This window comes from Argentina silus, assembly GCF_951799395.1.
Source record: "Argentina silus genome assembly, chromosome: 3".
Classification (NCBI taxonomy): Eukaryota; Metazoa; Chordata; class Actinopteri; order Argentiniformes; family Argentinidae; genus Argentina; species Argentina silus.
Window position 1 is genome coordinate 11,509,788 of NC_139657.1, and position 22,567 is coordinate 11,532,354.

Sequence of the window (22,567 nt, forward strand, 5' to 3'; positions counted from 1 at the left end):
TTACAAACAGACCAAACGCCGCTTATTTATGAATTTATTTCCAAATGTAAACTTCACTATTTCATGCATACAAGTTATGACAACATACATTATCTAACAATTCTGTTAATTTTTCATATTTGCATAGGACAATAGTCACAATATATCGTCTAACGTAAAAAATAATGTCTTAAAAAGGTACAGCAGAACAACCATTGACCAGCACATTAAATGTCTGTAGAATTCATGGAACTGTACAACTGTAATACTTGAGAGAGTAGTGATTTGGTTGATTGCAACAAAAAAAAAACAATGATACCCGGCAGTTATTAAGATGAGGTCATGGAGGTGAATTGAACTGGCCATACAGTTGAATAAGAGTTATTTTACAGAGCAAGTTACACTGGTGCTGCTGAAGGGAGAGGAGCAGCACCATGACATCCCTACAACAGGCATCTGACGGTGATGAACAGAAGAAAAACAGAGGTATCAGGAAGGCAAGTTAAGATCACGCAGAGGAGGTGTGGACCAGAGGACAGGCCTAAGGCCTTGCGAGAGTCTCTCTCTCTTTTAAATAGACTGTATTTAAAACATACAATGGTACTGGATGGGGGATGTCATCGACAGCATGAAAGGATGCTGGTTCAAAGGGAACAGGCAAATGATACATAATGCCACAATATCCTACACGTTATCATAAGCATTGTTAGCGTATGCTTCTACAAGGATAGAAAAGAATGTTAGGGAGGTTAATGGATGACTTTCTTCTTCTTCTTTTTTTTCTTTTTTTTTAATCAGCAGACATTCCTCAGGATTTCCACAATGTCACAAGATAGATGCAGTGACTGATGAGTGAAATATACATCTGAGGGGTACTTTGACGTCATGGGAATCCCCAGAAACCAACAACTCCCACCTGTCCGGTGGTGCGTCAAGACTGCTTATCGAGACCCCAGAACTCACACCTGGGATCACATCGCATCATTTCAGCTCACAACATCCACATGCCTGTTACTTTCAACCTAATACCTTTGGTCTAGATCTGACCCCACAGACGACCAAAGAAACCAAACTGACCTCACTTACTTTTTTCATCAGTGGCCTCTCAGTGTCAAAGGAGTTGAACTGATTTACACACAGTGAGGAACAGAGGCGCACTCATTATCTAGAAGAGGCAAATGGTTCGATAAACTCCTTAGCCATCTTTTACACATACTGTACATGCTATTTTGAAGGTAGCATCTAGTGTTCAATAATATACAGACAACGGCAGGTGTATGATTGAATTTCCCCCTGCATGCACACAATCACAGGACAACACACTATTCCACCCATGGGCCTTTGGGGGGAAAGCACCACAGTGCTATGTCATCACTCATAAGGCATCTATCTAGTACCTAAAATGCTAGTCCATTCAAGGGTACTCTTTAGCAAGGGCATTGAGATGTACAGTGTGTGGCAGTGGGGGCCTTTAGGGTTAGGGTTAGGGCTAACCCTAGGAATAACTGTCTTTGATGATCAAAAGTCACACCAATGAATTATTCAACCCCTTCAATGTTGTGTTTCGGCTAGGTACATACTGGTGACTGACATGTTCAAAGCTGGCTTTGTTCACTTTTGGAACCTAAATGGTTTGTTCACTTCAGCGACTGAATAAAGAGATAAAGAGATAAAGAGATAAAGAGATAAAGAGATTGCGTACGTTGTAAGAACTTCAGGAAAAGGTCCATGGCTAGTACATAAGCAAAATGTTGAGTGACAAACTCTACATTTCAAACATGACATGTCGAGTGACTGTTATAACTGGGTTGTGTTCCAGCCTTGGTATGTTACATAGTTTACAAACATTCATCCATTCCTTTCAGGCCTTTGGTAACAACTTTAGACTGACAGGTGGAGTTTGTAACCTAGTTCTGTTGTCTAATCAGTCTAAGGGTGAGGTCTTCCTCACTGCTCCATTAAGCATCCAACAACATGACATCGTTTCCACCTTGAAAAAGCCTTAAAGCTTAAAGCCTTAAAGAACATCTCAACTCTTCAAACATAAAGTGGGAAGACAAGCTCACTTATTTTCTAAAATCGTATACTTATACGCACAACATCAGGAAGCAATCTTTCAAATGTCACCCTCTGAGTCAGGGTGCTTTTTGGGTATGACTGTGTGTCTCACTTGGACAGGCTCAGTCTATGAGAAGAAAGAGTAACATGCTGCATGAAAGGAAAGTGGAAGCGGCTGAGAAGAGTACCACATGTATAACTCACAATATGTAAAACTTGATGTCTCACATTCAAAGAAGAGCACATTGTAAAGCAAATGCAGAAAAAACAAATGAAGCATTGATGCATTGGTTTGATGCAAGCAGCACATTTATAGCAAATGCAATTGCAATCCTTTGGAATGGTTGGGCATTAATTTGTAATGAAGATCATGGTTATTTCAGAGATACCAGTAACTAACCATTATACATTGTTCCTGTATTGTACAGCAAAAAAAATTAAATAACAAAAAAACAAATTAATACAAAGCTAGATAATAAAAATGATGTCTAGATAAAGCAGAAAAGAAATATCTTAATTTAAAAACATTTGCATATCTAACACACAAAGCTGTTTCATTCAATTCTGTACATACATAAAAACATATACACACTTATAAAACTGTACAAGTTTGTTAAATGTCTTGTAGTAATATGAGTTTGTACTTTGCGTCCTCAAACTTTGTAGCGTCTTAATGGAATTACCACTCTATGCTTTTGGCACACAAGTTAAATCTATCATGCATTTACTTTATGATCAAGCAAATCCTTACATAATGTGTGTCACATCCCAGGCGAGATTCTGTCTGATGAATTCTCAATGCATTAGAAACCAAATACAAACTGTTTTGAATTGATAAACATACTGTATACTGTGCACCCTATAAATGACCAATCAAATGAAACTCAATGTCAAGTCCAAATAAAAATGCTTTCTTTAAAAGGATGTCCTTCTGGTTTACAAGGACAAATGAACTACCAATTAAATGTTTATAACCCATTATATAAACATTGGCCAAGTCATTGTATGTTGAAGATATGAATTCAGAATATTCTTTTTAAGCTAAAAACATAACTTCAACTTGTCTATCATTGAAAGAGGTATGCATTTTTGGAAAGACATGACATGAAACACATTAAGTAAGACATCAAACTATAAAAGATGAAGAAAATAAGAAATGACTACACTACTAACTCACAATGCTGTGGTCTCTATGGTTATGAAACACGTTTTAAAAAAAAAGAATCAAATATCAAAGAAAATCAGTTACACAATTCTCTAAAATCATGTAGAGGTCAGGAGATTTCCCTTTTCATCTTCAACCCCTGCCTTCCCCCAACTCGCAGACTCAAGGTAATCTAGGATAACAGAATGAAATACATACATCCTGGTATTAACATGAGCATTCAACGTCTTTGAATCAACGGGATATCATTTTGGGGGGCAGCAATTTCATAATGTTCGAATACACCCTGTCTAATTCAAGAAAACATAAATGGTGCCTCTACCCAAAGACATGGCATCGCAACAAAACAATATAATCCAAAATGCTGTGACACACTAAAATCAATAATTGTTGAAATAATAATTACATCTGTGACCAGAAAACAGAGAAGAAAAAAAACATCAGAAAACTGACAATATGCAAGAATATACATACAAACAACAAAAGAAGAGACTATACAGTACACCTTATTCCACAGAGTTCATGTGAATGTTGTTGTCTGACTGAGGACAAAGAAAGTACAGTAAAAATTGGACATGTCTGAAGCTGCGTTCAATGGCCTCTCACGTTTCATGATTCAAGTAGTTTTGGTACAGTGAAAACAGAAAAAACCTGTCTATTATACAAAGTCCACAAATCTATGGTGGCCTGTATAGGTCATTAATGATGCAAAGAGATGGATAGACTGGAGAGAAAAAAAACCTTTTGCATTGTCACAGAGTATCTCATCAGTGTCCTACAGTAGGAGTTTCTCCACTGACTCTACAGGGCCATGGGTTTTTAAAGGGGCAATCAGTCAGAGCATCTTCATACCTAACGGCCCTGGTGCCTTAGTTCTACTGTGTAACTAGACTGGAGGATTGAGAGTGTAGGGGGGCGCAGGCAGACCGGGACTGCGCCGAAGAGGACGTCCTGTGTTTCCAGTGTGTTTGGACACTGACCAGCAGTGAGGGCGAAGCACCGAGGAACACCAGGAAGACTGGCGGAAACTATAAACTGTGCAGTAACTAACATCTGAATAAAGACAATAAATCCACAAAATGGTTCAAAGATGCCCTGCTGATGTTGACCCTGAGGTAAATGTGCAGATTACGGATTGAGAAATTATTACGGTACCCTGCTTGGCTAGGAGGTGACAACCGCAGAACTAAAGTATCTGGAGGGCTGTCTCGTCCTTAACTCTGTGCTTTGAAACACAAATGAACACCTTCTGTACCACTTCAACTGGAATTTCAATGTGTGTTGTGCTACAAAATAAAGTATCTCAACAGAGTATAACAAAATGTTTAAAGGGAGAGTTAATGGGGTAATGAGTTACCAGGGTGGCAAATGACCCAATGCTCTCATTCAGCCTTTCACTGAGAGCTGGTGGTTGCACAGTGGCATTCAGAGTGTCATCTTGCCGCCTGGAAACTATTTCACAGAGTTGATCCAATATTGAGGTTTCTTAACATGTGGTCTAATAGGGAACTGATGCATTTTTTATCAAAATAAGGGATGTTTTCTTTTTTAGAGGGATTGAAAAAAGCTGATTATGTGAGCCTTTTTTTCACAGGCTAGGGAGAGAGGCCCACGGGAGAGATGGGGGGGACAAGGCCTACCATTCATAGACTTACACCTGCTTCTCCTTCCCTAGAAACCCTCCACTCAGCTAGTCTACAAGTCTGCTCACTCTTATTTACTGTGGAGAGGGGTATAGGGTTTATGGGGGGAATAGGTGCCTGGGGAGGGACGTGGTAGTGGGCCTGTACAGTAGGCTACATATGCCATTCTGAACCATCACATTGGGGCTGGGGGAGGTGGGCGGGGGGGGGGGCTGGGGTTAAATAGAGGAGCTGGGTAAAGCATATGAGACCATTGTGGACCATAGTGCATGAGCACTAAAGAGAATATGTGTGTGTAACACAGACTGTCTGGGACCACAGCAGTTTTGACAGTGGTGCCTTTTTTCCTGAAAGGTTCGCTGTGCCTTGTGTCTGAATTAGTGAGGCATGTCTGTGACTAGAAACACAAGTCAGCTTTCTCACGGTAGATCTGAGTGGCCCAGGCAACAAGGAAGTAAGGCTGGTGACCACTTACAATTTGCTGATATGTTACGGTCATTTTGGTTGCAATTTTGTTTTAGACACGAGCGTAAAGCCCTATTGTTATGAGAGTGACGTTTGAAAGCAGCTGTTTTACTGGTTTTAATTGAGGGCATGTATTTCTCTGCATGCTGTCATTTCGCCTACGTTTCCCAACAATAAAGAGGATATATTGGAAGCTTTCCCTGTGCTCAGGAAAATGCAGCAGAATGAATGCAATCGATCTTGTCTACTATGTTTCTCTGCCTCTCCCTCTCCTCCATTTAGCCATATGGATTAAAGTATCTATATATGATAATATATCAGAGATCTATACTCCCTGCATCTTGACAACACACACAGTGTATTGTGTTAGGAACAGTAGTAGCCTTTACTCCTCCCGCTCTGCTCTACTTCCTGCTCTAGAGGGGGTGTCCCAGAGGTTGGCTAACATCCAATCATTAGTGCCATGTTTCCACGGTTCCCAGTGGTGGGCAAGGCAGGCAGACTCTCCTCCATTACAGAGGCTGAGGGGAGGAAGGGAGGGAGGGAGGGAGGGGAAGGGGGAGGTCTCTGGGGGGAGCTGCCTGACTGGGTGTCTCTTCCTCTGGACTGCTCAGCCCATGATAAAACCTTGTCTCTTTATCTGAGGCTCTCTGGACCTGGCCTCTCTTTCCTGCCTCCTGCAGATAGCTGCTATGTTCACATTGTGTCCTCATGTTCCCCACCGGCCAGCGGCACATCCCATTTCAGCTCTGCCCTGAGCCTGTACTGTAACACTGTAACACTGCCTACATTGGTCCCCTCCCCTGGTGGGCGGCCTGAGGCCTCCCTGTGGTTTGGCGTTCTTGCGTTCTCTCTGCCTTGCCCTCTCTGTCTCTAAGAGACAGGTAAAGCCAGCCAGGCAGGAGGACTCCCCAGGAATGGCATTTTGCCACTCCTTGCTTGAGCTATGAATAGCTCCTTGTGGGATGCAGACGTTTCCTACAGGGAGGGCCACACCAGGCGGGGGTACGAGGAGGGAAGTGGGCAGGGCGTCTGGTTCTACCTGAGAGTCTGCCAACTGACTTGCCCAGGGCTCAATGAACACTGACTTATCCTCTATGTAAAGCCATAATTTATTCTGGTCTTTGGTGATTTGCCTATGTGGTTTTGAGACGGATACAACTCCTTTTGGATCCATTCAAGTCCCTTTCTGTTGGTTGTCTGTTGTGTGAAACACTAGTACAGTCCTTATCGAAGAAACAGCTGCTTTGAAACTTCACCATCTCCATTTTGGGGGTTGAGATTTTTCTTCCATTGAGAACATTGACGAACTCTCAACCTCACTACACGTCAATGACATCATTTGTCAAACATCCTGTGGGTCTGAACAACAGCAAATATATTCCATTTGAACCTATTGAAAGCAAATCTGTTGCAAAACTATGATTATGGTCTCAGACAATTCATGCAACAAGGACAGGGGTATGTTTGTTCATATGAGGGAGAGAACAGAGAAAAGCACTGCTGTGTCCCTGCATGTCATTTCCAGTCTCGTAACACAATGGCATTTCATTTCAGTCCCTCAATATTGACTGAACTACGTCTTCATACAGACAGCAGGGAGGAAACAACATGTGTTTTAATGACTGAAAGCCCACAGCTAGTTTCCCTCATGTGAAAACCAACAAAAACAAAGGAAAGAGTGCAAATCTTGTTGAGTGTAAGGCTGTTTTATGTATGTTTCTCTCCATCGTGGTCATTTCTTTCAAGCTAACGAGGCCATCCCTGAGCAGGGCACAAAATTCAACCCATGTTGAATTTCAGAGTAAAGTGATGCTTGTATTGTGCAGTCAAGGTGAGTACTTAAGAAAAAGCAACTGTCTTGAATCCTGAGGTGTATGTGTACCCCTTTTCCCTCACCCGTTTTAAACGAAAATGATTCGGTAGACCTGTCAATTTGTCTGTTTTTTTTTTTGTTCTTCTAAACCTTGTTTAGATGACAGATAAAAAATAAAAAAGAACACAATGGATAACTAGCCATGGCCAAAAGCTATAAAAATACATACATATGGTACAGAATGTAAATATTGCCATCTGGGAAAGGCATTATCTTCTTTTAGGGTCACACAAGAAATTGCACTACAATAAGCAGTTATGTACAGTATGGTACACCACAGCAAGCGCGGGATTAGCAAAGGGGAGTTGCTAACAACTGTGCAACACAAGTGTTATGAAGAAAGAACACAAGCCTCGGGAGCTAGAGGCGGAAAGTGCGGCCCGGGTTTAAGGCGAGTTGGCTGGGCTGAGGGTGGGGCTGAGGGTGGGGCTGGAGGCGTCGGAGCGGCTGTAGTCGCTCAGGGAGCTGGGGCGGGGGGCGATGCCACCCCCGACCCCGCCGTGGGGCCTCTTCAGCATGCCAGGCTGGAAGTCAGAGTGGCGGCGGGCGTGCTTCATCAGGTGGTCGCTGCGCATGAAGCGCTTGTCACAGAGCGGGCAGCCGAACTTCTTCTCCCCGGTGTGGGTGCGGTAGTGGCGGGCCAGCTCGTCGGAACGGGCAAACTTCTTACTGCAGTCGGGCCAGGTGCAGGGGAAAGGGCGCTCTCCTGGAGGACAAGGAGACAAGGAGACAGCTGTCAGTGTTTACTCAACAGCAACACAGGAAGATAACAACATGGCTTAAACCTAACCCTTGACGCACAGATTAGGCAGTGAATCATTTACATAAGACTGTGGAAGCATGGTGGACTACGGTAGGAGTGTTCAGTATGAACTCTCTACACTTAGCTACATGACACATATGACCCAGAGGTCAAATATACAATAGCTAGTTTTGTTTTTTTCTTACTTGGATTATGACACTGTTAATAAAACCTCACCCCAAAGGCTGCTTACAAAGGCAGTAGAAAGAGCAGTTATGCAAAGAAGGTGTTTAAGACTTGACAAGCCATGAACTCTGCCATGCATATCAAAGTGATGACTAGGCCAGCTGAACAAGACTGAGCTGTTCTCTAACCTCTTTCTGTGTCATATGCATAACTCCAACTTGGTCATTTCCCTCTTCTACCCATATAAATGACAAATGAACATTGAACAAATACAACTCCTATGAAGCCCCACCAGTTTTACAGGTCAACAGAGAACAATGGCTCTTTCCTCTGGATCTTGAACTGCAGCTTATTTGGGGGATAATATAATATGCCACCACTTTGAAGCGCGGACAATCGTCTTGTAAATGTAGCCAATTGGCAGAAAGAGGTGGCAGAAAGAGAAAGGGGATGGTCATGTTCACAACACATAGCAACACGGCCAGACAGACCCCAATGCTGCATTTGGAAAGCGACACAAAGAGCTACCTCTGAACCATAGGACTACAGGAGTAAATCAGCCAGGTTTTGGCCGCAATGTTGGTCTCATGCTGAGGCACCAGGCATACAGTTTAATTAGCGTAGCTCCAGATGCTAATAATCTTCAGAATGGTTACCCTGCCCCTGTTCCAACATGTAACTATCTGTGACTCTGCGCATGGGAAATTATACCCTTCCCCCTCCATCGGCAATAAAACTAGGGCTTTGACACAAATCAACCCAAAGCCAGATGGTACTATATATCTTGGTGTGGTTTCCTTAGATTTTCATGTGAAAACAGTGCGGATGGAGTCTAAATCCAGTGTTGTGCGCGCAGTGGCGAATATGGCTAATACAGTATTCCTTTTAGTTCCGTCTCAGTGGTTTTCTGCCTGACAATAGCTAGATCCAGCATTCTAATTTTACGCAGCATTCCTTGCACTGAGTCCTAGCACTGCGTTAGCCTATACCGAGGGGGCAGAGCATATGCGTTTGATGCTTCTCTCCCTTACAAAGCAAATGAGATCAGTCATTATCTATCCTTCTAGTAGGGATCTCAGAGCTACCAAGAAGAAAAAAAGGAAAAGGGAAAAATACATTGAAATGCATAGATGTTCATAGCGAGCATGACAGATGTTCACATGGGAGCACAGTCTTCCAATCGTTGCCTTTGTTTAGTGGTTTCCCCCTGAGGGCCACAATGGAAACAGTGCTCTGCAACATCAAACATATTTCAGGTCCTGATGCCAAGGTAACACAACAAAGTAGAGAACTTGGCCCCCCTCCCCCACTACTGCATGGTTACAAAAGCAGCCGACAGACAGACAGACAAACAGACAGACAGACAGCACAAGTCTAGACAACCCCCAGTCTGTGCCTTGGCCTCAACCGTCTCCCCTCACCTCCATACAGACTCAGCCCAACCCACCTCTCCTCCTGGCTCCCAGAGCTGTGTCTGCTGACGCTAACGCACATGTACTCATACACGTCTGCAGACCTCACATATGCTAACAACACCTCCTCCTCTTTCTCACGCCAAGAATCTAAAGCACACACACAAAGCCGTACCTCCTCAAATGTGCTGTTCTCACCCAATTTCTCACACTATGGCGAATGCAAAAAGAAACATGCATTTATATAAGTTGTCTTTCTCACACACAGATACAATGTGGTTATAAAAACAAAAAAGGGCACGCTTGTTTGACCGCGTTTAAACATCCTGGATCTAACCCTCTTGAAATGTAAACAAAAATAGACAGGAGCTAAGATTAGCCTAGTTCTTAATAAAACAGGGGGAAGTTTGCCTTCGCAGGCTTTTTTGTGGCATTTTGTAGCACAGGCTCTGATTTCCCATCTTATTAACAAGAGAAACAGCCTCTGGTGACTCGGCGCACTGCAGAGTGAGCTATGGGCTGAGATATAGAGCTCTGCTCTGCAGGCAGCTCAACAACCAATGTAACAGATCCAACAACATCAATATTTCACTGGATACAAGCGAGCAGAGCTAAAAGAGTCATACTTAGTCTAGTATAGCGTAACGTAGATAGTAGGAGCATCAGGTATCCTACAACCACCCACTGACAGGAGTCATGGCCGGCTCCATTTGGGATTATATTGGGCCAAAGGAAGAGACACACACAAATCAGAAACACAAATCAGCCCCATATCCTTACATCAATATGTATGAAGTGCTGGTGCTGGTATACTGACAACCAGGTCAAAAGTTTCACCACGCATTGAAAAGAAGTAGGAGAATGGGACTTTTTTATTTTTTTTTTTATTTGCTGCTGCTGCTGTTATCCGCTTGATTTAATGTAAGCTCTGAAACACTGACATGGATTACAATGAGCCCGTCCTCCGATTGCTACCTTCACCGGCCTCCCCCGCTCCATAAGGATGGTAGAAAAACCAAACTCTGTGGACAATGGGTAGGCTCTGAAAACAAACACTTTGTTCTCGAGGGGGAAACAATGGAAGAGGCCACCCCTCAATGGTGGGATAGTGACACAGACATTTTCACTAGCGCTCAGCCACGACCCAACATGCTCATGAAAGAGACAATCCTGCCAGCCACTCCCCACGTTCCCCGCTTTTCGCCGGCCAGTGACAGTGTGTTCCCGGCAGGGCGCTGTGGCGACTGTGACGCTGCGACCTGCTGATTGGCTGTCCTATCTCTGGCTCTAAGCCAACAGGCACAGCGCATGGCCTGTCTTTCTCAGAATGGGTGTGTGGGGGGGGGGGGGGGGAGTAATTAGGGAAGCTTTCGCCTAACGAACACAGTGACCCAGTTATCTGGAGAGTGTGTTACGTCATACACGAACACTGTACCTCCCTCCTTTAACTCCGCGCTAGTGTCTCCCCTCCGAGGCAAGGCAATGCGATTATGTCACAGGTAACCCTGTTATATAACTGTTCTCAACGGGGCCACTGGGTCAGTAAACTGTTATCTCTGTTTCTCCCTCTTGCTCTCTTCCTCACATGAATGTCTTAAAAAATCACCTCATGAATGAGTGCAGAAATGAAAGGACGACTGGAATCTGAGGGCATCGGGGACACTGTCTGAAGAGGAAAGATCCAATCACCGTCTGACGTGAGCAGCAGCAGATCCTGGAGACTCTGCCCAGTCACCTGTTCCAACAACAACTACCAGCATCTCGAAGCAGAGCAGATAACATTCCTCTTGTTTTCTCAGCCATGGGCAACTCACATTCACACGAGTAGCCAGCTAGCAGGCTTGCACAGAGAGAGAAGCCTTCAGCTCCCTATGAGCAGAGCCTTCAGCACTAGAGTAGAGTAAATAGCTCTGAGTGATGAGAGACACTGTGTAAATGACGCCCCTGAGGAACCTCTAGAGATCATCTTGAAGTAAACTTTGCTCTGCCCTCAAACAGTGTAGCATTACCAGACCGATACGACTCGCTCCATGTAATTGTAGAATCCAGGGGAGGTTGGAGGGGGTAGAAATCGGAGGACGGGCTCATTGTAATGCATGGAATGGAAGGAAAAAACCTACCTCCACCAGCCTCCTCTGGTAGAATCTAACAAACAGAGACAGGTATATATATATATATATATATATATATATATATATATATATATATATATATATATACCTGTATATATATATGCTCACATCAACTACAAATCTAGCTTTTACGAGCCAACTTTAACCGTTTTCACAGTATGAAGAAATACTGTAAGGATGGAGGTACTTTAAATAGGCCTACCGTGTCAGTCTAAAGAGGGAGGGTCAGGTTAGATGCTGTGGATCGTCTATCACAGCTCATCACGGTTAAGCTGAACTCAGTGTTCATTCAGAGCAGAGCTGAATCAGAGGCAGACCCTGGAAACATGAGACCAGAGTGGCACCACAAACTACAGTGGTCCGGCTCATCAGAGGGCTGTAATTTACTTGTGTGTTTACAGCTGTGGAGTGAAGCCAACCAGGAGCCAGCCAGCCAGCAAGTCAGACATCCAGCCAGTCAGCCAGCCAGCCAGCCAGCCAGCTAGCCAGCCACTGGGCTCCACACAGGGTAATCACAAGACGGATACTCTGGCCGAGTCTGTCCTGCCCCACCATCAGCCATGAGCACTAGAGCAGGCTTTCCTCCATGACATCATCCTTGGCCAACTCGCCAGGCATCATGGGAGAGGAGAGGACAGGGTTAAGTTCTCACCCATCCACAAAGGGAGGGAGCCAAGGGAGGCCACTCCCTTCAATGACTCTATAGCACGCCATGGGGATATACAGTGCCTTCGGAAAGTATTCAGACCCCTTCACTTGTTCCACATATTGTTGTGTTATAGACAAAATGGATTAAATTAAAAGAATTTGCCATCAATCCACACACAATACTCCAGAATGACAAAGCGAAAACTCAGAGACCCTATAAAAACAAAGATATTAATTCCAAAATTACATGAACTATTATCCTTGCATTAAGATGGACTCAATTCAACTTATTGAGTGATTTGTTGATGACATTTTTCATTTTAGTTAATTTTAAGAGTGTCATAGCAAAGGGTCTGAATATTTATTCAATACGTATTTCTGTTTTGCAATTTTAATACATTTACTGAAATTTCAAAAAACATGTTTTCGCTTTGTCATTCTGGGGTATTGTGTGTGGATTGATGGCAAATTCTTTAAATTTAATCCATTTTAAATTGAGTCTATAACACAACAAAATATGGAAAAAGAGAAGGGGTCTGAATACTTTCCGATGGCACTGTAAACACATGTGGTCTGGTACGCAATAAACATACATTAAGGCTTCCAGCTATTCTTTTTTCCGTCATTGTTAAGACACAGAGTACACAACTGTCACATGCACAGATGTACAACCCTCTCTTGAGCATAAACAACACCAAAGGATTAGAGGAACTGTGTGGTCTGACTGAGCTTGTTTGCTTTGAAATGATTTCATACAACTGAAAAAGAAACTGCATGAGGATGTTCATCAGAATGTCTTCTCTGTGTGGGAGGTACCACACCACTGCACTGAGAGAAGCGCTCAGTCAAAACAGGCTTTCACGTCAAAGCCTCCTTTCAAAATGGGACTTATAGAGGTCTTTGATAAGGAGAGAGGACGTTGGTGAGTCTGAGGGAGCGCTGACAAAGACACATGGATTGAGACAGGTGAGAGACTGGCCCGGGCTTGTTGAGAGAAAAAGGCCATGTTTAATCTATTATGGTCTTTGTTGGGAGGACCTTGCCATAGAATTGCATGTCACGCCTTGTGGGTCTATAGCTGTCAGACAGTGAACAATGACAACAGCCCTGCTCCCAGCAGGAAAACCGCAACCGTAATACGCTTCAATCAGACGGCCATGCACTCTAACCGCAACTCACTCCCCGCTAGTATGCACTGCACAAGGCTACAGACATCCCAGTCACAGACATACAGAGTCAGGGGCCGACTGTCTGGTTCCTGTAGACACTCTACTACACATTATTTCATCCCTTTTACTCCTGGGGGAGGGGAGGGGAGGGGTGTGTGTGTGGGGGGGGGGGGTGGGGGGGGGTTGCTTCACTGCATTGACCAGCTCATCACTATTTCCTCATCAATTAGCTAGAGTGGACCTTCTCTCCAGCCTTGAAGGCGAGCTGAAATGGCCTGCAGCCTTCTCGTGCTGCAGGCAGGCAGGCAGTCAGCTAATCATTTTAACCCTGGTTAACTAAGGACATGGAGACAGCTGCAGCCATTAAGGGGTGTTTATGTCTACAGAGGCACTGGCACAGCACAGGCAGGTGGGGGGAGAGATATCCTATCAACCGTGACTCTCACTCACGCAGCTCACCGCCAGCTCATTCAGCTGATGGAGTCCAACACTCAAGCTCACATGAAATGGATCCCCTCCCTTCGTCCTGATATCACACACAGAGAGGGACGCAGAATCTGCCATCACGAGCCTTCTCCTACTTGTATATAAAGATGAGCTACTCACTGGCTGCATGGCAGCTACCTTAATAAGGTCCTAGTCCTCAACGCTTTGACTGACACGAGTGTGAGTGGAATATTTTCACCTCTCAGTGTGATATGGCCATGTCCCTCCACCCCCCCACCCCCTCAAGGCCATGCCCTAACCACTGACTGTTCCTTTTCATTTCTCCAAGGAGGAACCACGCCCCACAATGCACGTGCGGCCGCCGCTATCTGCCACGCTCTTATTCCCACAGAGGAGGGGAGCGCACCTCACACACATCGCAGGCAGCGTAAACAGCGAGAGAGAGAGAGAGAGAGAGGGAGAGAGAGAGGAGCCTACTATCTGTCATGAGGTTCACACATCTTTCAGCTCTTCCTCCCTAATATAAGCCATACCTCATGTGTGGCCGCCATAGCACCCAGTCAGGGTTCAGGTCTAGAAAAAAGGGACCCTGGAGCTGTGGGTGGCTCTCTTAAGGGTGTACTCTCCTGCTGCAGAGTTCACAGCTCCTAACACGCTAATCAGATTGCCTGCAGATGCAGCTGAATAAATGACCTACATCAATGGAGGGCATTGACAACGTATATCTCCCTGCATCTGCTCCACCCCCCACTTCACTGTGCTATGTACTGTGTACTATGTACAGGGCCCGGTGCCTCTTGTCTCTCTGCACTGCATATCCCTGCCGTTTGCGTGAGAAATGCGGGTGGTGGCTTTTGCACCACAGAGGTGAAAAATGCAGAGCCACACCAGGTCTAGATCCTTCTCTTCCTGCCCATGGTAATGGATACCGCACGCTGCAGTCGGGTGGCCCGGGCTAGGCCTCACAACACACACCACGCCACAGCCCTCATTTTCTCTGTGCATTACAGCAGGGTTGAGAACAGAGGGGAGGGGTTGAGGAGGGAGGGGATAGACAGAGTGGCTTTTATAAAGACCACTCCGAAGCTAACTAAAGAATACATGAGCTCTGTAATTCATTGAAAGCAGCACAGCGGCCTCACAACCTGATGAAGGCCTTATAGTATATGCCCTCTGTGGTCGGTTGTTCAATCACGTTCTAACATGGTTACATTCTTTGCTAAATGTAGCCATCATATAAAGTCGTCCATTCATCTGTATTATTACCTCCAAGGATGGTAGGAACAGCAGCCAGTAACTAGACTCCAGTTGGTTTATTGAATGGAATGAGGGAGGGATGGTAGGGTGGACAGTGTGGAGCCTAGGCAGGGGAGACCCCCATGGGGATGTAGCCTCGTCTCCTAAATCTGTCACAGGCTAGGAACCCCAAGGAGAACACTGGCCGCACTGACCCAGAGGATTAGAACAGGCAAGATGGCAAGTCCAGTTAGGTTGTATTTACATCCCAGGAATAAAGTAGATTTCACTAATGCCTTGTTTCCATTGGACACATACAGTACATTCTGTACAGCTACACATGAGATTAATGAGGCCAACCAGATTGAAATGACAGGAGTCCTCTAGAGATGAACTTGAAATCAATCCATACATGCATAACTGCAAGTAATCTTGCAGATGATTGCGCAGCAAAAATACTGAGTTGGATCATCATTTCTAATTCACTGATCGTCAATTCTAATCTACTAAACAGTATAATCCCAACCTAATCAAATACAAAATGAGATAGGTATGTCAATGTTTAGCTCTAAATATAGATTGTGATGTGTCATCCTTAATGACACCAATCTGAGGTTATAGAAGCACTTAAGACCATAAACTGATTTGGCTCTGATATGTTCTGAATTATCAGATTTGTTGAATAGGACAAGGTATATGACAGAGAGCATTTTAGCCACATATGACTGTACTGCACCATGATATACCTCTCATTTTTAATGTGCTGGCACTGAGGTCTCAAGTGGAAACAGGGCTTAGATGGTTAGGAAGAATGGAAATCCTGCTGTGTGGATTGTAGACACAGCCAGAGCGACCTCTTGTCCCCAGCGGTGCTGTAACCTGTCCCTGAGCCAAGGTCAAGGAGGAGTATGAGCGGGAATACCCCATCTCCACCCTCCTACCTCATCACTTTGCCGGGGCCAGGAACACAGCACACCCTGTAATAGCCCCAACATAAAACTACTGGTAGCTATGGAAATGTACTGTCAAATACTTCTAAAAATATACTTTTTTTGGTACTGTCAAATGCTTCTAAAAATATTTTTTCCATGTAGAATTTGGGATAATTTCATTTTAGCAGGGAGTCCCATGCGGTAATAAGTGTCATTAAAGAGGTTGTTTCTTTCCCAAAAATAGCGGGTAAGTGTGTATTAACGGAGTCTATTATTTAAAATGCTAACAAGGCTTTAAATGTGCACCAGGTGGTAGTGAGCTTTAGCGATAGTTAGAGGGCCTCTATGACTATGAGACAATACCAGAGGTACCCCACTGGAGCACAAAAGGACAGAACAAAAAGGCAAACCGACTGTAAAATATGTTATTAAGCCCTTTTGTCTATGAGGAATATTGTCCTCGTTCCTCCTAGTGATTTGGTGGGTTTTGGTCCTGGCCTTGTGCGGTGGGGGGCATGGAGGGTTCATGCTGTTCCCTCTAAAAAAGATATGCCTTGTAATGAGCTCGTCAGGGGCCATCTCTCCGTCTGAGTTGGCGGTTTACATGACATGACCAGAGCAGAGTAATGAGGAACCCACTGTTCCATACAGACACTTCATACTAAAAAAGGTATTTTGCGGATCACATTGTCAGAGTAATGGTTCTGGAGACCAAGGGTTAAAAGAAATGATAAGTGAAACCCACTCATACTGAAGACACTCATTATAAAGTATCAGGATGTCCTCTAGTTCTCTCTGGTTTCATTTTCAAGGACTGTTCTATACTTGGGCCCATCATGCATTTTGACATACTTCTCACAGTAGTTCCAGTTGACTAACAAAAACTGCTTTTCCCAATCCTGTGCATCAGTGTTATGGGTCTGTTTTCCATAGTTTAGGACAAGTGTATGTGTCAAAGGGAAACCCTGCCTCTCCCATTCCAGGAGATCAGACAAAGCTGTCTGGTAACCTTAGACCCCCAACCTGCTGCAGTTTCCCAGCCCTGACACTCAAACCCACTTTAATGAGCAATTTGTATTCACCATGTATTTTCTCATCTGCTACATCCCGTTGCCCCTTCCCACTAGCATGTGCACCATGGCAGAAGAAAAAGAGTCGCCCATAAAGCCAACCTTTAATAGACCAGGCCACCATATGATTAGCAGAGGATAGGTATGAGGAAGGCATGCATCCCATTGCCTCTGATAACATTACAGAGTGTACAGCTAACAGATTAGATTATGGGTAAAGGGAGATTAGCCCTAACCTCTGAACTGACAGCACCATTAAACTACATGCAAAGGTACATATCACGAGGTACCACCACGGGTTACCCAATCAGACAAATGACTAAACCTAATGAGGACAAAAGTTGATTTTTACAATTAGGACTTATCAAGGAAAAGCTCAAACACCAATTCAGTGAGGAAACTGAGATGTAAGATAAAATACCTTGTGTGACCACATGTACAAACTGAATTATCATGGAGGGCAAAGTGAATTGAAAGACTAATGAGTAAATGTCAGTCGTAGACATGCCCCCCTTATGAAAACAAGTATGTAAATTCACACTACTCACTTTTGTACTGACAGTATACCACTAATGCAATGATTTAATTCAAAGGTGGTCAACAGCAATTGTGTCACTTATCACAGAAAAATAATAATAATTATGGGGTACAACCTAATGATTCCAGAATCATATGTCTTATATATTGTTGAAATAATCGTCAAAAAAGCTAAAATCACACACATGCTTGAGACAGCTTGGTCTAAACATACCCCCTTGAAAGGTTCTTAATCTATAGTCAAAATAGGTGATTATAGCCTTTCCCATGCCATGTGTTTTTAGTCAAGGCTCATCCTTTATTATCTATGGAGCAGCAGTGTTCCATAGGCTTGCATTGCCAAACTGACTGAAATGCAATTCAGTTCCCAGTTCCTGTTGCTCTCTCCCTGATATAAAACAGAGCTTCAAAGCTGAGTCGTCTGGGAGTTGGGGCGTTACAGAAGTCAAATAAGGACTCCTGCTCCTTTGGCTCTCTGGTTTGTTTCTATAACACTCTGTTCCCCCATCAATTAGACAGTGGTGTTTGGTTGAGATGGGGCGGGGATCCATTCTCTCTTTGCTCTGCTAGTCGAGACTGAGGGGAAACGTGCTGAGTGCCAGGGAATAGGAGGAATAGCGCTCTCCGGGACACTGCAGGTTGGCTGAGGCAAGGCTGCTGAACTCAGATGACCCACATTCTCTGATTACCCAAACAAATGAGAAGGAACACTCATTATTCACCCTGAACACAAACCAATCGCAAGCCAGAGACCGGAGAATGTACCAATCAAAGGTCAGGAGCCAGAGGACAGGCCAATAAGGAAACGATTAGGGCAGGACTAAAAAGAGAGCTATAAAATTGACAAAAAAAAAACCGATCCTCATGGAGACGTGGACGCAATGTCTATCAATCACAACATAGAACCAGCAGCCTAATGAGAGATAGATTTATGTCACCAAAATAAGTGGGCTACAGACAACAAAAGATGTATTGTAAATGTTCTTAAAACAACTATAACACTATGTTTGTGCAGGTAATCTACTGTCAATAGCATAGGCAAATATCAGTAGAAGGGAGGAAACTGGTTAGTGTTAAGTATTGGGTTGAAAATATAAGTGTCCACATCATGTGTTTTCATGGAATTTTAACTACCACCAAATATTGTCAAGGAATCATGCACAATTTAAAACATCTCCATTAATTGTAATTGGTGAGTGGAAATTATGATACATGATATCTTCATAAAAGAAAGCATCTTTCTGTATGTCTGTCTAGCCTTGTCTGGGTGTACAGCATCATTTTCTCAATGTAGGTGGGCGTGTCCAGAGAAGAACTGTTATACAACATTCAGTGTTTGTGATATCTTCTGGGAAAACAAGTAGGCTATTGCTTGAATTGTGGCCATACAGGACATTGTGCTGGTTCAGAACCAGCAAGAAATTCAGTAGACTAATACAGTATATTAATAACTTGTAAAACGTGTAATATATGTTATACAAATAACTTGTAATAAACTTGATTGCATTCAAAATACTTTTTGTGTCAGGCAAGTCAAATGCTTTCATACAATGCAATGTCATATGACATTATGGCACACGGTTGTGTAATGCATCTTTTTCCCTGTAGTCTTAAATATAAAAGCCCAAGGCTATGGCTGCAGGGTGAATGATCTGTGTGGGTGTGTGTAGCCATGGGACCAAACAAAGTGAATGCATTGGCATGGATGATTTTGCTCCAAATGCGGTTGCTTCTTTCAATAGGAATCTATAGCATTATGAGAATATTCTCAGTTGTATGGGAGGGGAGGACTGGCTGATAGGCTCCTTTTGCTCACGTCTGAGCTCAGCTAGCTGAGTCTGTTGCTGGCCAGATCAGCTGGCAGTCTGTCTAGCGGGGGTGTGGCACATCACAACAAAGAGCTTTAAGAGTCAGAGAGGCGACTGCAGAACTCTTACCAACCCCCAATTTTATTCGTTTTCTGTCGACATTTTTTCTCCATGAGGAGCTCTCCTTTAATACCGCATATTGGCGATATATATGGATTTCCCTATTTTGAGCAACTGATGTTTTTTTCTGCGACGTTACGGTACCAGACAACTTCAGATTCAAGAACTTGTGATTGCATGCCGGTGTAGTTTCCGGTTACTTTTAGACACCTATAATTTAATATTTTATGACCGGTTACATCACGCTGCTCTTTACCTTTGCCCGTGGCCATAAGAGAACAAAGGTAGTCTGCTTTGCACGTTGAATCTCGTCTGAACTTAATGTGCCTAAATAAAAGGCAGTATGAACTATGCAATTATCTTAATTTGCACTGCAGCCAGGGACATACGCCCAATACAAGGATAGGCAAATGGTCCGGCGGGAGACCAGCGAGCAGAGTGTGATGTCTCTGACAAAGGTTGGGCGTATTGAGTGGGCGTGACGGTATTTTGTGAGCCCCCCCCCCCCCCCCCCCCCTTAAATTAAGACTATTTTGCAAAGTATCCAACTCGTGGAAACATCTTTAATGCTGATCATGAGTTCATCTCATGATGTTAATACTGTAAATCTATAGATAAAAGACCATGGTGCTGCTTGGCTCGGTAAAATAGATTACTGCATAGGCTATACCATAGACTGTGAAAATGTATTGCTATAATAAGAACAAATATATAAAGCATTGTCTCCTTCACTTGGAACTGTTTTTGTCCATTCTAAAAGTGTATTTATTCATATGCATATTTGCTTCTGATGAGAGACTGACCTGTATGTGTCCTTAGGTGGGCTTTGAGGTGGGACGATTTGCCATAAACTTTTTCACAACCTGAATAGTGGCATTTGTGCTTTTTCTGGGGTGATTCGTGCTCAATTCGACCCCTCAATCGTTTGCCTCTTTGTTTAAGCGCAGGGTCGGTGATGGTGGTAGGTGTGGCAGAGTTTCCATCATCTTTCGTAAGGTTCGGTGGCAGGCTCTCCTCCTTTATTTTTGCCTGATCGGCAAAATTGTTGGGGGTCTGCTGGTTGAAATCCGCCAAGATCCTAGCCACCACAAAAAGAGAGGAGTTGTCTTTTACCAAAGGTCCTACAATCTCCTCTCCGTTCCTTGAAGAAGCCGCAGTTTCTGGTTTCACCTCTCTATTCCCTTTAGGACCATGAACAATTGCACGACTGGACATTGAAACAAGGCACTCTGCAGCAAAGTGATCCATTTCGTATTAGGAATAGCCCCAGATGTTTCTTAATGACATTAACAAAAAAAATGACAGCCTTTAAAAATAACTTGTTCCGTGGTTCCCTTTGTGTGATGCTGATGAGGAGGTCGCTCTCATCAGAACTCACTTTATGATCTCACCGGCTTTTCAACACCACCAACATCCTGGTGGGGAAACGTTTTAGATGAAAACGTAGACACACAAAACGAGAAACTCTCTTTTTACTGAAATCTCTAAAAACTTGGATTTGATAACTCCCATCGCGGCTGCTACACTCTCTCCAGCATGACTGTCTCTACTGAGCGCTTGTTCATGCTGATTGTATCCATGCTGGGGGCGTGTCGACCGGTAGCGTTTGGCAGCATCGTCAGAGTGGCCGCTTATTCATTGGATATCTCGTGTCCTTAAATGCACTGGCTTATCCCCTCAAAACTTTAGATAATAACTTGAAAGTTTCACTATAGAGACTTACCACAATGCATTCAAATGATGAATACATAAGAAACGGGCCATGATAAACCTTTTTACCACCAATTGACTCTAATATTTGACTCTAATTCCACAAATGAATGTAAATGAGGACACTACTTTCAGATAGCTTATTTTGTCATTCAGGTGCATTGTATCTGAAACTGTACAAAATAAAGATCCTAATATGATCTTACTCAACTTTTGGCAGTAGAGCATCTTGCAATAGTGACACATGCCAGCAGGTTACAGAAACAGGATGTGAAAGTCACACTGCAATAGACAAGTGTCAAGAGACATTTTAGTCAAAATACCATCAGGAATTAGTATAACTGTGAAGTTGCCTTCTGTTCTTCTCTATCCTATTGAACACTGTGTACCTTAAAAGCCCTCTTCTGAGTGGGCCATGAGTGTGTTGCCAACTGGAGCTCAGCCAACAGCCATGAGCACGTCTACATCTATTCTCCCCAAACAGAGACAAGTGACACCAGTGCGGGAAGGGAAAGTCAACACAGTTCCAAAACTATGTGAGATGACAAAGAAGCAGTTGTCATAATAGTGACAACCGATTCATGGTACTGTTAACGGATTCGATTCGTTAAAGCAATCGGAAAAACTGTCTGGTCTACCATGTTTATTCTATGTTGTCGATGGAATGTTTATTAGCAAAAAAATACCAAACTACCATAATTATTCATATGCTAATATGTAATAAACTTGAAATATAGCAGGGTGTAGGCTACCAGCCCTGTTTTGCTGGTGCACCGGATGCTCTCCTGCGAGAATGAATGCGGACTCTTTCAGCTCTCGGCACAAAAGCCCACACTAGAAAGTTCCTGGTGTTCAGTGAGAACAAGGCGATGTGGCATTCAGAAGGCCATCTGGCTGTATTACTTTACATATTCTTTCACCACAAGAACTCTGTGTTCTTGAGTTTCACGTGGAGCTTTGGCGGCCCATGCAGTCTATGACAGCTCAACAAGAGGGCAGTTCCTCTTACATGAGATTGCTCCCTCAAGCCATGGAGACTGCAAGTGTTTGTATTTTTAAAAGCTGAGATGGCGAGGAATTGATTGATAAAACAATACTATAATCCAACACATTAGAGAACACCAGTTACAACATGCAACAAGTTAATTCACTTTAGACAACTGTTACTCTTTTCACACATGTTTTTATGACAAAGGAGCTCATGATATTCATTGTTCATTAAGAATGACTTT

General features: G+C 43.6%; 1 protein-coding gene across 1 annotated transcript; it reads right to left on the minus strand.

Moving 5' to 3' along the window:
- Window positions 1-18: 18 nt before the first annotated feature.
- klf13 (Kruppel like factor 13) lies at window positions 19-21,152 on the minus strand. Its single transcript, XM_083666604.1, has 2 exons — window positions 20,429-21,152; window positions 19-7,892 (listed from the first exon to the last, which is right to left on the minus strand). Exons 1-2 carry the CDS (start codon window positions 20,871-20,873, stop codon window positions 7,573-7,575), a joined length of 765 nt encoding a protein of 254 aa, XP_083522730.1. The 5' UTR covers window positions 20,874-21,152; the 3' UTR covers window positions 19-7,572.
- Between the last annotated feature and the right edge of the window lie 1,415 nt (window positions 21,153-22,567).